This window comes from Periplaneta americana, chromosome 15, assembly GCF_040183065.1.
Source record: "Periplaneta americana isolate PAMFEO1 chromosome 15, P.americana_PAMFEO1_priV1, whole genome shotgun sequence".
NCBI classification, from domain to species: domain Eukaryota; kingdom Metazoa; phylum Arthropoda; class Insecta; order Blattodea; family Blattidae; genus Periplaneta; species Periplaneta americana.
Window position 1 is genome coordinate 85,377,812 of NC_091131.1, and position 15,044 is coordinate 85,392,855.

A 15,044-nucleotide genomic window follows, 5' to 3' on the forward strand; every position below is an offset into this window, starting at 1 on the left:
AATATACCTAAAACAATTGTTATCTCCAAAAGGAAGCAAAAACGAGCAAAATTGTATTAAACTTTCTTGTTTGAAATATCTCAAAGAATAACCCCTTGTAATTAATGACATTACTTACGGTTCACTCTATATATACTCGTAGATACACGACATGTCAGAATCGTTAGCCACAGTCAGAATAGTATGACGTAACTCAGTGCCGTTGCTAAGCAATTGACGTCAAATGTTAAAATAAATAATTGTAACATTTTAATCATTTGGCACTCGATCAAAAACGTTTCATGTTAAAAGAGAACATTTTCTGCATTGCACAAGAAGCATTTTTTACCCTCAAAAATTAAATTGGATATTTCACTTATAATTATTCGTTTAATTATATGTAGGAAGTTAGCATAAATTCCCTTGAAATAGCGTTGTGTATACTGTATTCTCTTCTAATATTAATATTTATGAAAATCGGTACATAAAACTGATAGAAATGTGAAAAAGTATTATTCGTCCACAATGAGACTCTCTTCACAGCACTTGTCTAGCTTACAACCACAACGAAAACATTAGAGTGAAAATAATAATTTATTGACAATTTTCTCTCCAATACAAAGATGACAATTACAATAGGTCTATAGTCATGGGTAACAAGTAAATTTACCAACAGAGCCTTTCTAGGTTTTAGTCGACCGCTTTCCCCAGGCCGGAGACAGGCCGGAATATGGGAATAATTTGCAACGAATGTAGAACTAATTTTATATACAATACTTATTTTTAATAACTTTTCGGTTTATACGAACTTGTATCGTTTCATTTGTCAGTTTCTTGTATGTAGGTCTAATACAAAATCATGAACAAAACCGGTGGGTTTACACATGATCTTGTTTCCGTCTTAATTTCGATCGCCGTTGTGTTTTTGGTTTAAAATTAAAAACCCACGCTTTTATTAAAAGAATATTATGCTATGGATCAAGTTTAGAAAGTGAGGACAAGTCCATGCTCACTTTAGGCCACTGATATGGGCTCCTGCTGCTACCTCCAAATTTTGACATGGGCGAAAAATGGCCGATGCATTATCTAGGTCAGAATTCTTTTACTACCGTAATTATACGGCACGGACTGTCCAGGTTTTTTTTTAATGTATCAAGTGTAGTTGAAGTAGTAGCAAAACCAATAAATACGCACGTAGAAATTCTGTAAGAAAATAAATTTGAGTAGTCACTACATCAACACTCAACGACAGCAGCGTGGAACTAATTTTAAAAAAGCAGCAGAAACAAACTGACGATCTCTCCAGTGATAATAGATTTAGGTGTCTTGTATTATGTAAACTGCCGAGGATTATAATTTCGTAATAATGAGATAAATGGGTCGTCACTTGATTTAATTTTCTGACAGAACTTTCTAGTAGCTTCCGAGGAGATATGGATTCAGACATTCAACACTCAGATTCTTCATAAACTCTCAGTTTTATCTCCTTCTCACAAGCAAACATTCTGTTGGAGGCAGATAAAAAAGTTTTTTTTTTTTTTCCATCGTGTTAATAAAGTCAAAAGAAGTGCTTATACAAATTTTGGCCACTCGACCGCAATTACAAGGGCCTTAAAAATAAGTTCGCCAGGAGCCGTTAACAGAAATAAAACACAATTTCATTGGACACAGCAATTGTTCAGCTATGTTTTCAAAATATTCCTCACCGGAACTGAGACATTTGTCATATCATAGAGTCGACAGAGAGGTGCAAACGGCTGTCAAGCGCTGGTTCCGATCCCAAGTGGCTAACTTCTACGAAGCAAGGATACAAAAATTGATCCCATTGTATGACAAATGTCTCATTTCCAGTGGGGGATATGTTCACGAATAGCGCAACAATTGCTGTATCTGTTTCAATAAATCTTTCCATGCAATTGTGTTTTTTTTGTAAACGGCCCCAGGGAAAATCACTTTCTGGACGGCCTTATCACAGAAAGCCATGCTAAAGCTTTTATCCCACTTAAAATCCATTGCTGGGTTTTAACATCAGAATTTTGAATTGTAACAGCTAGACCATAGAACATGATTAAAATTATTATATCTCATGTTCGTAACTTTACTCGTATGCACAAGAGAGATTGGTTAATTCAACATTGGATAATTCGAATAAATGTTTATTTCCATCGAAATCTCTATTCAAACCAAAATTTAAAATTCGTATTTAATTCGAACTTTCGAAGCTTGCATTTGGATAATTTGAAACCAGGACTTCATTGATTTCAACGAAAGCAGTGTTCAATCTGGAATTCAAGACGAAGTCCGAAAAGTTTTATGCAATCCTGGATTATTAATGATTCCAAGAATTTAAAAGACTGTTCTTATACTTCATAGTCATTGACAGGCAGTGGAAAAAAAAAAAGGACGTTGCTACTGTTAACAGATCTCGTACCTATATCCAATGGCTTACCGCGGTAAAAGCATTGGGAGAAATTCCCAACGCTATTTTTTATAACTGTCTCTTCCTCCCACTTACCCTTATTTTTAGGACTGCTCCACTCGTCAGCGGTTACTCTTAGTAAATAACTTGAAAGATTTTTTTCTTTGAAAATCTTCATTATTGGATCGTGGGCTTACAGGAAAAAGTTGGCAAGTCTTAATGCTTTCCAATGTAGTTACCAATTTCTCCCGTAAGCTCACGGTATACAGACTACAGAAATTAATGTGTTATATTCTGTCTTCTACATTCATAACGTCGAAGCATGGAGCATACATTAAGTTTAACGCTAGTAAATAAAGTTGAAGTGTTTTCTCTTACTAGTAGACTAATCTTTATGTGGATATTGATACAATATGACAGCAGTTAAGAAATTTTCTTGTAAAAAATTTCTATCTCGGGGCTAGGAGAAATGGCGGTCCACAATTTCTAATAACTAAATTGTGCACCAATATGCCTGGGTTAAATACCAAATCTCTCCGCAGTGCATACGAAGGGAAGGCATATGTCACTGTTGATAGTGATTCGTCCGTTGGATGGGGCCGTTAAGCGTGGCGGCCCCCTTGGTGCTATTCGACAGGAGGCTACGTGCTGGCACCGGGTTTCCCCTTCTCCCTTCCCAACCATTCTCTATATACACTCACTCTAGTACATGACATAGCTCTTCACATACACATCATGCATAACGTGGCCCGCCGAAGTGGTGTGCAATTTGAAAATGGGTCACAGTCCTGCCATCTATCCGCAGTACGCGGAACCCGAATCACACAAAGTAAACTGGGTAGGCATTAGACACACAATGTAAAATACACTGCACATTACATTATTCATTGCTGTATACCAGAGTATAATTTTTTCATTGATATGAATTTTGTAAAAAAAAAAAAAAAAAAAAAAGATAATAAAAATTTGGAATATTTCAAATTTTTCAAATTTCCCTTAGAATTAAAAATATTCCATTGTACTATTTATTCAATGTGAATAAAATCCGTCCAAAAGTTTTGCAGAAATTGCATATCCAAAACCAGACTTTCGTTATCTGGGATGCTGAAAATGTATGTAACAGCGAAAATATCTAAATATATTTTTGCAGCATCACTGTTGTTTTCCTTTGTACTTGGTACAATGAGAAAGAAAATGGGAATGAAAATGTACGGGAAGGACTTTCGGCTGAATAGCTAAAAACATCAAACTCGGAAACAATGGACACATCACTTACGAAGAATGCTAGCCAACAGACATTTTCCCTTATGTTCTCTTTCCTTTAAATTAATATGAAACCATAAAAAGGCTAAAATCTAGACATATTGCAGACAAAAATCTAACCAGATTCAAAACAATGACGCAGTTCGGAAAGAAGTAAGCACAACCAAAGAATTACGTCTGGCTGTTGTAACACGCTATATTGCGTAACAATCGCAAGAGTTATTCCCAACACAAACAATAGAGCAAACCACTTTCGAGGAGAGAGAATTTACATACATTTAGATCCTTTGGAAGGGAAAATTTACACATAATATGATTTTTATCATTAAGTTATGAAGACGCTGGAACGTCTGTATTCTTGATCGGTACAATTTTTTTTTACTTCATATACGGATACAGGCTGCAGAAAGATACGAACTTATGATAATAGATGATATCAAGGGAAAAAATCTTTAATATACGAAACCCAAGTTCAAACATGTTTCGTTTCGACGACGATAGTGTCCCCACAGTCTACTATATACAGTCACGAAGCTTGGGATGATTTTTTGCAAATCTCGAGATAGTTGCTAGCCGCTTGGAGCGCTGTGAATACTAGGAACAATAGACTGTGCCACAGCCATCGTGATCTAATACAGGCCGTATTTCGCATTTTTGTGAAAAGCTATGTAAACTGTGAAATGTTCGTTATCGGTTGTAATAAATGTAAATGGCTAAAATACAATAATTTGAATAATAATATGGGACAAGGAGACATTTGTAGTACTATAAATTGTAAGAAAAATAGGTTAGAGTTATCCTTCTTCCGAAAGATCCAGGAAGGTGAGTTTATAGAATGTAATATATATTTTATGAAAATAATATATAAACCTTATGTATTTCATATTTCAACAGTAGAAGGAAGGTGTTAATTTTTTCAAAAGAACACGATATCGGAAGTACAATACATTTTATGTCTGCTACGGAAAGAGTCTGTGATGAGGCGATAGTAGCGATCCTGGTGGTGAGCAACTATCTATGGATGCATATTTCAACTATCTATGTTTGCATATTTAGTAAGTATTAAGCTTCGTGACTGTATATACTAGACTGTGGTGTCCCTATACGTCGGAAACCACTGCACACTACCTTCCTCAATGGCTCAAGGACATACCCGCGGGGCCACATACATAAACCGAGGATCTTTGTGCCAAATATTGTTCTTTACATGATATACTGGGGGAAACACCTAAATCGCATTGGGATAATGCAATCCCCAAACTGTACGCTCTGCAATCTTAATGAAGAGATGGACCGTCATCACCTGGGAAAGTGTCCAGCCCTCCACTCTTCCTCCGAAGTTGACCGTTACTGGGAAGCCAGGATGAAGATGTGTTATCTGAGTTGCATGTAATTTTCTTATTGTACTGTTTTCGTTGTTTGTTTGTGTAGTCAATGACTCCATTGGTCATGTAATAAATAAATAAATAAATAAATAAAATAAATAAATAAATAAATAAATAAATATTGTTCTTTACTGCAGACTCCATTCGACAAATGTCAAGAATCTTTGAGCGAGACCATTCTTGGACCAGTGAGCAATGCATACATTTGGACTAGTGAATCCCAATTTGAACAATGTAGAATTGTAGAGGTATTAAGAATTCTGCAATGTTCTGTGGAAGATTTTCAATTTTAGAGTATGTGGCACTTGTTTCCATATTTGATAAGCTTCTGAAGTTCTTTACTATTCCACTCTTGATTCGCCGCAAACAGTCTTATTTGCCTTATCTCATGTCTCAAGTATTAAAATCTATTTAAAAGTATTAACGACTTCGGCAACCTTCTAACAACGAAGGCTGACATTTTCAAACTTGGCCAAATCTATTATTTCCCGAAGTTTCTCCGTAGAATATTTCTGCACTTCGTACAATTTTGTTTTGCTTATTTATTTCATTTAAATTCATTTATTGTATTCCATAGATCTTACATTAGCAATGAAGCTTTAAGATGTGAAACAAGTCAAAATTTTACAAGATTACAATTACAATTTTTACAATTTTTTGGCGAGATGTAGTGAGATGAGGTGAGGCCGAGGATTCGCCAACTAAACAATTACGTGAATATATTGCAAAAAAAAAAATCTAAACTTCTATAAAACAATGGCTGTTCCGGTTTTATTATATGGTTCTGAAACATCGACTATAAAGAAGAGAGATTGGAATCATATAGCCTACAAGTAGTGTAAATGAAATAACTTCGAACAGTAAAACATTGTACTAGATTAGACCAAAATGAAGACTAGATTAGACCAAAATGACGACATACGAAAAGATTTAAATATATTTTCATTGAATGAATATATAATGCAGGGAAAAGTGGAAAAATCGTCTCTTGAGAATAGATATACCTGCATTCCATTACAAACATATGTAGATATCAACTTCTGGTTAATCTATACTATTAATAAATCTGTAACCAAAATGTTTCTGGTAATTTTCGATTTTTCAAGAATAATTGCTGTGTATAATTAACCATCCTGAGACCAAAAATCGAGTTTTTGAAATTTTTGTTTGTATGTATGTTTCTCTGTCTGCCTGTCTGGATGTTTCATGCGTGTAGACGAAATGTACCTAGATATTCATGATTCTTTTCTAAATTGCTTTTGTAAAAATATAAGTAATTGTTGAATATGACACGAGATTGAAATTAGTAACATAAATAAACAACTTTCTCTCAAAAAGTATAATGCCACATTATACTTTAATAGGCACTTTAACATTGTGTTCAACATTGTTACATATTTGTATTACCTAAAATTTAAATTATGTTTTTCCACGGGTTTCGAAATACAGTAATAGTTCTTCTGTAAGCATGAGGTTTTAATTTATACCACGAATAAAAGCTACAAACTGCGAGGTGTCCTTTCATCAAGAAATAATGAGAAACACAATAATAGATTCTTTACGTATTTAGTTTTTTCTTCAGTAACCCCAGACAATTCTTGTTTCCTCTTGGTTACAATGTTTCTGAATAAAAAATATATTTCTGATTATGTCTAACGTAGGACAATGTACCATATCGTGAAATATAGAGGGTTTAACAATGGATGTGAATGGAAACTAGCTCAGCCAAAAATCCGAAATGCAAGTACAACAGAAACTCGCTAATCCGAACTACTTGGGTCCGAACCTGATCGGATTAGCAAATGTATGGATTATCTGAAATTGTATTTCCCTAAGTACTACTTTATGTTTATAATATTTCCTCATACCAAGTATTATTTTCTCTTATTGTAATATTGTATTTTCTCTGAAATATTATGTAAACAAAAATGGAAACCACACTCAAACGAATTTTTATGTCCTCCGGGAGATGACATCATCATATTGTTTGCTACGTGCAAGACAATTTTTGGTCAGATCCACTTAAATTTTTACCTAGAACGTTCCAAAGAATGACACATTCTGGTGAGATTGACTAAATTTCCACTAAGTTTTTACTCCCCTTCCCGTTCGGACTAAATTAAATTTCGTATACTGGAGTTCGGATTGGCGAGGCTCTACTTTATTTCTTAATATTTTTTTATCTAAAATATGTAAACAAAAATTAACCACACTCAAAGAATTTTTATATCCTTTTGCAGATGACACCATCATACTATTTGCTACGTGCAAGACAATTTTTGGTCAGATCCACTTAAATTTTTACCTAGAACGGTAATGCTATGACGTTGTGAACACTTAAACACGTGGGGGATTATGTGCAAATAACAATATCATGGCAATTGTAATTGCACTTTATGAAAAACGTTACGCTGCCTTTAAAATATTATAATCGCAAAATATGATACCGCACGTCTTCTGCAATTTTTTGGTTCAGGAGATAGCAAGGTATCAATATTGACAATGTATTTGCACCTGACAAATTGGTTCTGTTGGCCTATAAATGTACATGTTTTCGAAGAAGAATATCCTGAAGAACAGTTAACGTAAGTCAAAGCATATCAAAGCCTTTTCCACATTTGACATCAACGCTGCTGACCGTTGACATCACAGCAGATATCTTTCTAATCATAATCTATATTCTATACCATATACAGTGTGACGTCTTGAACAGTGGTTTACGATACTGCAAGGATGTTAATATTTCCTTTAAGATTTATTTATTTATTTACTTACTTACAAATGGCTTTTAAGGAATCCGCAGGTTCATTGCCGCTCTCACATAAGCCCGCCATCGGTCCCTGTCCTGTGCAAGATTAATCCAGTCTCTATCACAGCCTGACACTTTAACGCTATATGCATTGCGTCTTCCGCTAGTCCACATAAAGGACATTTATCTTTCTCTACGTTCCCTCTCTTATTCTTAGGTCTCCAGATACCTAAACTCCACCATGCCATGCCTGTTCTCTCTTCCCTTGAATTTAGTTCAATACAGGCCTATTCTTCCTGTTCCCAAAACTGTTTAACCTCTATAGTATTTTAGTGATCCTAGGTCTTTAATATCTTATCTCGAAATTTCATTTGTTTTCTCTTTTACAATTCTTCCAATAGTTTTCGTGTTTATAGTCCCTAGTTCTCTCAATAGCCAACTTAGACCTACTCTGTTTATTTCTAGTTCCAGCTCTTTCAGCCAATTCGATTTCCAATTAGCGGCTTCCATACAAAAGATACATGTTTTCATAATTGCTGAATCATTTCTAAACAGAATATTATCTAAATATTTTATTTTTCTTTCAAGAATAATTCCCAGACTCGTATCAGTTTCCATCTCTACTGGGTGTTCAGTTCAAAGTGTGTCATGGCTCGTTGTATGCCGTCATGTGGCTAGCCGATGAGCCTAGAGAATTCAATCTTCCTACACTTCCGCAGAGGTGTATAACCTATGAGACAGAGAAGTTGCCTAGCAAGTACGGCGTTCATTCTGAAGAGTACGTACCGATACGTACGGTAACGCCAGTAGTAGCAGGAATGTGAACTGTTTGGAAATGCGTACTGTCGGGATATGGGGAGAGGGTTAAGACGATTACTTACGTATTTGTTGACATTAACTTCGACGGTCAACATGGACACGGGGCATTTGATTTGTGTTGTGGAATGTTATCGTACGCAACCGATGATAACAAATACCCTGTGTACGACTTGCCGGCGCAAAACACAGTTCGAAAGAGGTTATGGTAGCACACAGACCGTACAGACCGCCATCTGTTGCTACGACGTTCAAGTTATACCGTACACGTTCTCAAGTTCAGATTGAAGAACGCCTTAAACAATATGCAACTTCTCTGACATATAAGCTGAAACTCGCTTCAAATCGGTGACCCAACAACAGTGACGTCATGACATACTTTGAAATGAACACCCAGTAGTAATGCTGCCAGGTTAGAAGCATTCCCCGGTATTCCTAGAAATTTTTTTGCACATTTTTGCTCTTACTTTATCGATGTTTCTGCCAGTTAACGTACTACCCCAGAACCCTATATTATACAATATTTTTTTTATTCTACTAGTGCATTATAGATGTTGAGAAAGTTCTTCACCCCAATATTCGGCCATCTATTTAGGCATCTGTCTACTGCTTGAAGTGCATTTTTTCCTTCATTCAGTGCCAATTCATTTTGCCACTTCCAATTTCTCCTACTGTCTATTATCACTCCTAGATACTTGAATTTGGAAACACAATCAATCGGAGTTTTATTCACGTAGCATTTCTCTTTCTTGCTATACACGTCACTTTTTTTGCAGATCAGGACTTTTTATTATTTTTGGAATATAGGCTACAAGCCAACGTCGATCCTATTTTTCTTTACTGCTTAAAATTCTGAAATAGTGGATAAGTTAAAAGTGTCTCTTATTGACTTCCAATAGAAACACGGCGTTTTCTTCTCGAACGAGTTCTTTTTCAACAATTTGCAGCCTTTTCTTGTCCTGAATTGGATGTGGCTAATTGCCAGGTCAGCGCTATCAAAACTGCATATTTCACTAATTGAACCTACTACATTTAGAAGACGCACCACCAGTGTCACTGTTTATATTACTTTCATTAGAATGTACTCACATTTATATTTTGTAGGGAGGGTTCTTGAAGGGTCAAATAATCACTTCCCGCAGAATGCTCAGTTATGGGCACTGTTTCATGAATCTTAATACGAATATACTTTAACATTGAACAGCATTACTGCTTCCTCAATTGCTCTGTCGCCGCCCGTTTTTGACTTTTTAAATGGCCTGATTCGAATTTTCTACCTCTGTCGCGTTCTCTCCCGGACATTACAACGAAAACTTAACACAGTAAACTTAAAAAAAATGATAACTCTCTTGGGAAAGTATAACTGAATAAACAACAATGGAACTTGACCGCAACAAGAACTCTCTCTTCCTCGCCATCATCATCCTCACCCATTCACTACACTTACACGAATACTCACACATGCACTCACCCTAGTACACGATATAACTCTTCACAGATACACATCATGCATAACGTGGCCCGCCAAAGTGGTGTGCAACTTGAAAATGGGTCACAGTCCTGCCATCTATCCGCAGTATGCGGAACCCGAATTACGCAAAGTGAAGTAGGTAGGGTAGGCACCAGACATACACACAGAACGAACCTTACTTGTCGGTCAGATGTTAACTGTGATACTGTTTGTAACATAAACAGGCCTATGGTTCATTAGAATTCATATTGAGTGGCAATGAGAGGTAATTTTATATTCATGATTAGGTAATGGAATATTTATAAACTTTATAATTCAAGAAAATAACATACTTATCGGCGTTGTATAACGTGTTTTGAACATTTCAAATTTAATTTAACAATTTGTGATAGCCTATTTCAGTTTTATCATTATTTATAATATGCCCTATTTTCTCATTGTTGATCGAATGTGCGCGTGGAGCGAGAGGAACGAAAATAAGAGTTCCCAGAAAGCCGATCAAGTGAGAAGAAAGAAATGAATGAATGCATTGTTGACTGCACTTTGAAAGCTGGTCTGGTGTCAATATTATTATTATATTCCATTAATCATAGAAGAAAGGCCTATGAAGAAAAATAATGGATGTCACGAATCTGGCACAAAACTTCCCTATGCGATTTGCAATACTTCACTTCTCTTATGTTGCGAATGAAACCCGTTTATAGCTCATTTTCTTAGTCTATTACACTGCATAGCATGGAAGTTTCCACAAGGATGAAAATAAATAAGAATGTGGAAACGGAAGAAGAAATACGTAAATAAAAGGAAACCTAAGTATTTGAATGAAAAATCAAATTTTAAATACTCATAGTAGTCGTAGTCGCGCGGCCTTTTCAGGCGCGAGGCCCAAGGCGGCAGCTATTTCGCCTTTATGTAGCGCCACCTCTGTTTAGGCCTACTTACACATTTTTTTTCAAGTGATAATCTTAATTCGCTTGAAATGTATTAGTTAAATTTTACAAAAAAAAAAAAAAGTATGCAATACAGCTCCTTGTATGTGTGCGTGTGTATAGTATATATATATATATATATATATATATATATATTTTTTTTTACTGGGTTATTTTACGGCGCTTTATCAACTGCCATGGTTATCTAACCTCTGAATTATAATTATGAAGGTGATAATGTCGGCGAAATGAGTCCAGGGTCCAGCGCCGAAAATTACCCAGCATTTGCTCTTAATGGACTGAGGAAAAACTCCGGAAAAAACTTCAACCAGGTAGGCCCTAACTTGTCCCAACCAGGATTCGAATTCGGGCCTGCTAGTTTCACGGTCAAGCAGGCTAACCCTTACTCCACAGCGGTGGACTACGTTTTTTTATCTATAACAGTAAATAAATACATTACTTTAGGCCTAATATAAGTAAAATAAAAAAAAAATCAACTGCAATTAAAAAGGAAAGACTTCATATTACAGATGAGCATAACTACACAAATGACATACCGTAATTCTAACCCTGCATGTTGGCTGCGTCTATAGTTCAGAGCGCTATTCTTCCATCCAGATGGTCAGGGTTCGATCACATGTTTGGTCATGATGGAATTTGTATAAACAAAGTAGATGGTTTTCTCGGGGTACTCCCTAATTCATTCCACCATCTACCATCTGTAATTTATTGTTAAAAATAGACTGTGTGAAGTCTTGGGGTCTCCGATGCAGATTCAGGATTCAAGGACTTGAGGTTTTGGGACCTTAGGATAGCCAGGTGCTCGTCTGGGCATAGGACCTGACGCTGTCAGAAATGATGCAGGATGGCCCGCCTATCGGCATCGGATTCATGAATGCTACCTAGGCCATCTGTCCGATTGGTAAAATTATCGTATATAGAATGTCCCAATGTAAGCCCATATGGAACATTACCAGGTCCGGTCCTCGAAAAGCCAGCCAGTCAAACAACTTACAGAACTTTACATTAACTTGGGGCAAAAATCAAATCTGCTGCACAGCTACAATTTGCACATACCTACCTATACATCACAATTAATAACTGTTCTTAAAAAGTAAAGGGAATAAGTGGACAAATCAGACAGTATAACGTGCCAGCTATGCTCGCCACTAGTCATCATGCCAAACAAAAGAGAATCGAAATGTTGTTAGTAAAATTCGTGACTATATTCTCTAAGAATTCATGAATCAGTCAAGTGCAAGATTTAAGGAGTATAACGGGGGATTTCTAATGCACTAAAAGAAAATACACGTTTTCGAAGATATCATAATACATTATCACAGCAAAATGAAGGAGAAATATGATGTGGTCCAGGGAATATCGTTGAAATGAATTTGAGAAACAAAAACATTATATCAAAGGGATAATGAGCGTAACATTTGTTTGTGTCATTTTTGTGCTAAGCACTTGTTAGGTACTAATATATCTCTCACCAAACCCTACCTAACTTTGTCGCTGACAGTGGGCCTACTTGTCACTAATACATCTTCTCATCCAACTCTATCTAACCTTAACACAAACAGTGCGTCTAAATGACACTAATATATCTCATCAAACCCTACCTAACTTTGTCGCAAACAGTGGCGCTATCTTTCAGTAATATTAAGAACGACGGAGGAAGAAAGCAAAAAACAAATTTATGCTGGCAATGACGCCTCAGGCAGCGTCAATCCCATATGAGCCGTTCAGAGCAGAAGTGGCGCAAGTCAAAATTGGATAAAGAGGTTTAAAGTAAAAATTCTGTAAAATACAGCGCAAAGTAGCAATTAACTTAATATGTCTTTCGTGCTATCCACTGACTACTAATAGTTTAAATAAATTCAATATTAATTGCTACTTTGCACTGTATTGTACAGAATGTTTACTTTAACCCTCATTACCATTTTTTACTTACACCACTTCTGCTCTCAACGGCTCATATGTTGGCGACATCATGTACTAAGTTGCAATTGGCTATCATCATAATGGCACAGTTAAAAGTTGCTGTATCTAATTTTCCACTTTAGCGAAATAAAGTATAAAAATGCAGAGCATAAGCCTAGTCCTATGTTTGTAAAAAATATATAGCATATAACCCACAGCCTCATACTGTCAAATTGAGCGTAAAAATATAGGCTATGTGTAATTACTCCTTGTTCCTTTTAAATATCCAACATCGACTAATTACATAATGAAGTCCCTTATGCTCAAGATGGGCTATGAGAATCGTTGCCAATCAGTGTTTATGAACAGAATAAAAAAAATCCATCCTATACTTATAGATCTACTGTGGAACTAAAAACAAACAGCCAGTTCCCAACAAAACAACTGTACATAACTTACCTACATCACCACTCATTTTAAAAATAAACATGTGTATCCAGTTTTTAAATGAATCTGAATGAAACCTTGATATAAGTAAGCCTACTTGTAGATCTTGAATTTGGGTAGTCTGATTCCTACTGTTTAGTCAAATGTCCGAAGACAGGCCTGAACCTCACCTGCGATACCAACAAGGCACCACTTATGAGGCAACTAGGCCAGAAGATAATGGGGTAGGGTGGCCAGTTCCTTTCACCCTTCCACTGCATACATCGCCAATTAGCTACATATTACACTAGTCAGACTTCAGATGCATACAAACAATTGTTCTTCCTCTGACACACATCTTCAAATGAGATATAGGTCTACTGCCTGATAATAGATGTACATATCAGTCAGAACCTCAATCAGGGGTAAGATTCCTACTTCAATTCCAATAAAGAGTGAAATACCTACCCTGGATACGGTACCTGCTTAAAACCGAATTTAATGGGTGTCATACACCTATAAGATGTAGGCGTAATTACACATTATTTATGTAAGACTTAAATGCAGCAGCACGAACATAGACATAAAGGTTGACATTTTAAGTATTTTACAGGTAAAATTCATAAATCTAAAAGCGAGAAGAGTAGACAAAGAAATATGGATAAACACGTGTCTTGGAGCTATAATTCTCCTTCAATATTACTATCCCTCACTTAATGCTGTAGGCCTACTATATTATGGTCTACATTCCATATTCATTACTATAGCAATAAGTTCGAATTTCAAATATTCTGCATACAATATATGTAGGGACATACAAAAACGACATGCAAAACCTCAGGACCACAAAAACTATTTTCTTAGAAATTCTTAACATAAACTTATAAATGGGCTTTATACAGTTCTGAGTAACTTTCAGAATGGTACATCGAAAGCAAATATTAAATGCCATAAATATAGTGTATAACAAAGACTGAAATACTCAAGTCTATGGAACAAATACGGAAAGATTGGTTTTGTACTATTATCATTAGAGATTTATGAAATTTATTAACGGTGGTCTCATCACACTGGTTACATCGGGTGAAATTTCGGAATCCGAAACCAAAATCTTACTTCAATCCTGAATGTTTTGACATCTGAGACAGTAACAAAGGACCACATAATATGTAACTAAATTTAATCACAATACACTCACATCATTTGATGTTTTCCTTATTGTTTTATATAGCAGATTTTTATGAAGGTCTAGCACCCGGATATTAGTTAGAAAGGTATTATACCTTCATATTTGATTACAACACATATTCTATTGTGAAAATACATAATGTACTTACAGAACTTGGCGGTGAACTACAACTGCTAACGCTTGGAGACCTCTGGACTGTCACTAAAGCCATAACGGCACGTTCTAAACCGAATAATTTAACTCGTGCACTAATTTATGTATGACTTTGTATAAGTTTCTTGTGCACATTTACTTTAAACGCTTACTTTCGTACGAGTTTCAATTTAATTCACTTTTTAGGGAGCCATTTTCATTTTCCCGTAGAAAGCAGACAAATGAAGGGATTTACTGCACATGCGTTCGAAAAGTATGAAAGTATTTCGATTCAAATTTAAAGGCAGAACTGGGAATCAGAAGCGTATCGAAGGATTTAACTCACTGTGCATAGTTTTTAAA

The 15,044-nt window shown here is 35.8% G+C and overlaps 1 protein-coding gene across 1 annotated transcript in view; it reads right to left on the reverse strand.

The window, feature by feature from the left end:
* ssh (Protein phosphatase Slingshot) overlaps nucleotides 1-14,925 on the reverse strand; it is a 461,482-nt gene extending 446,557 nt beyond the window's left edge. The window contains exon 1 of the mRNA XM_069847761.1: nucleotides 14,698-14,925. Within this exon, the coding sequence (XP_069703862.1) occupies nucleotides 14,698-14,760 (63 nt within the window). The 5' untranslated portion in view covers nucleotides 14,761-14,925. The remainder of the gene's footprint in view (nucleotides 1-14,697) is intronic.
* Between the last annotated feature and the right edge of the window lie 119 nt (nucleotides 14,926-15,044).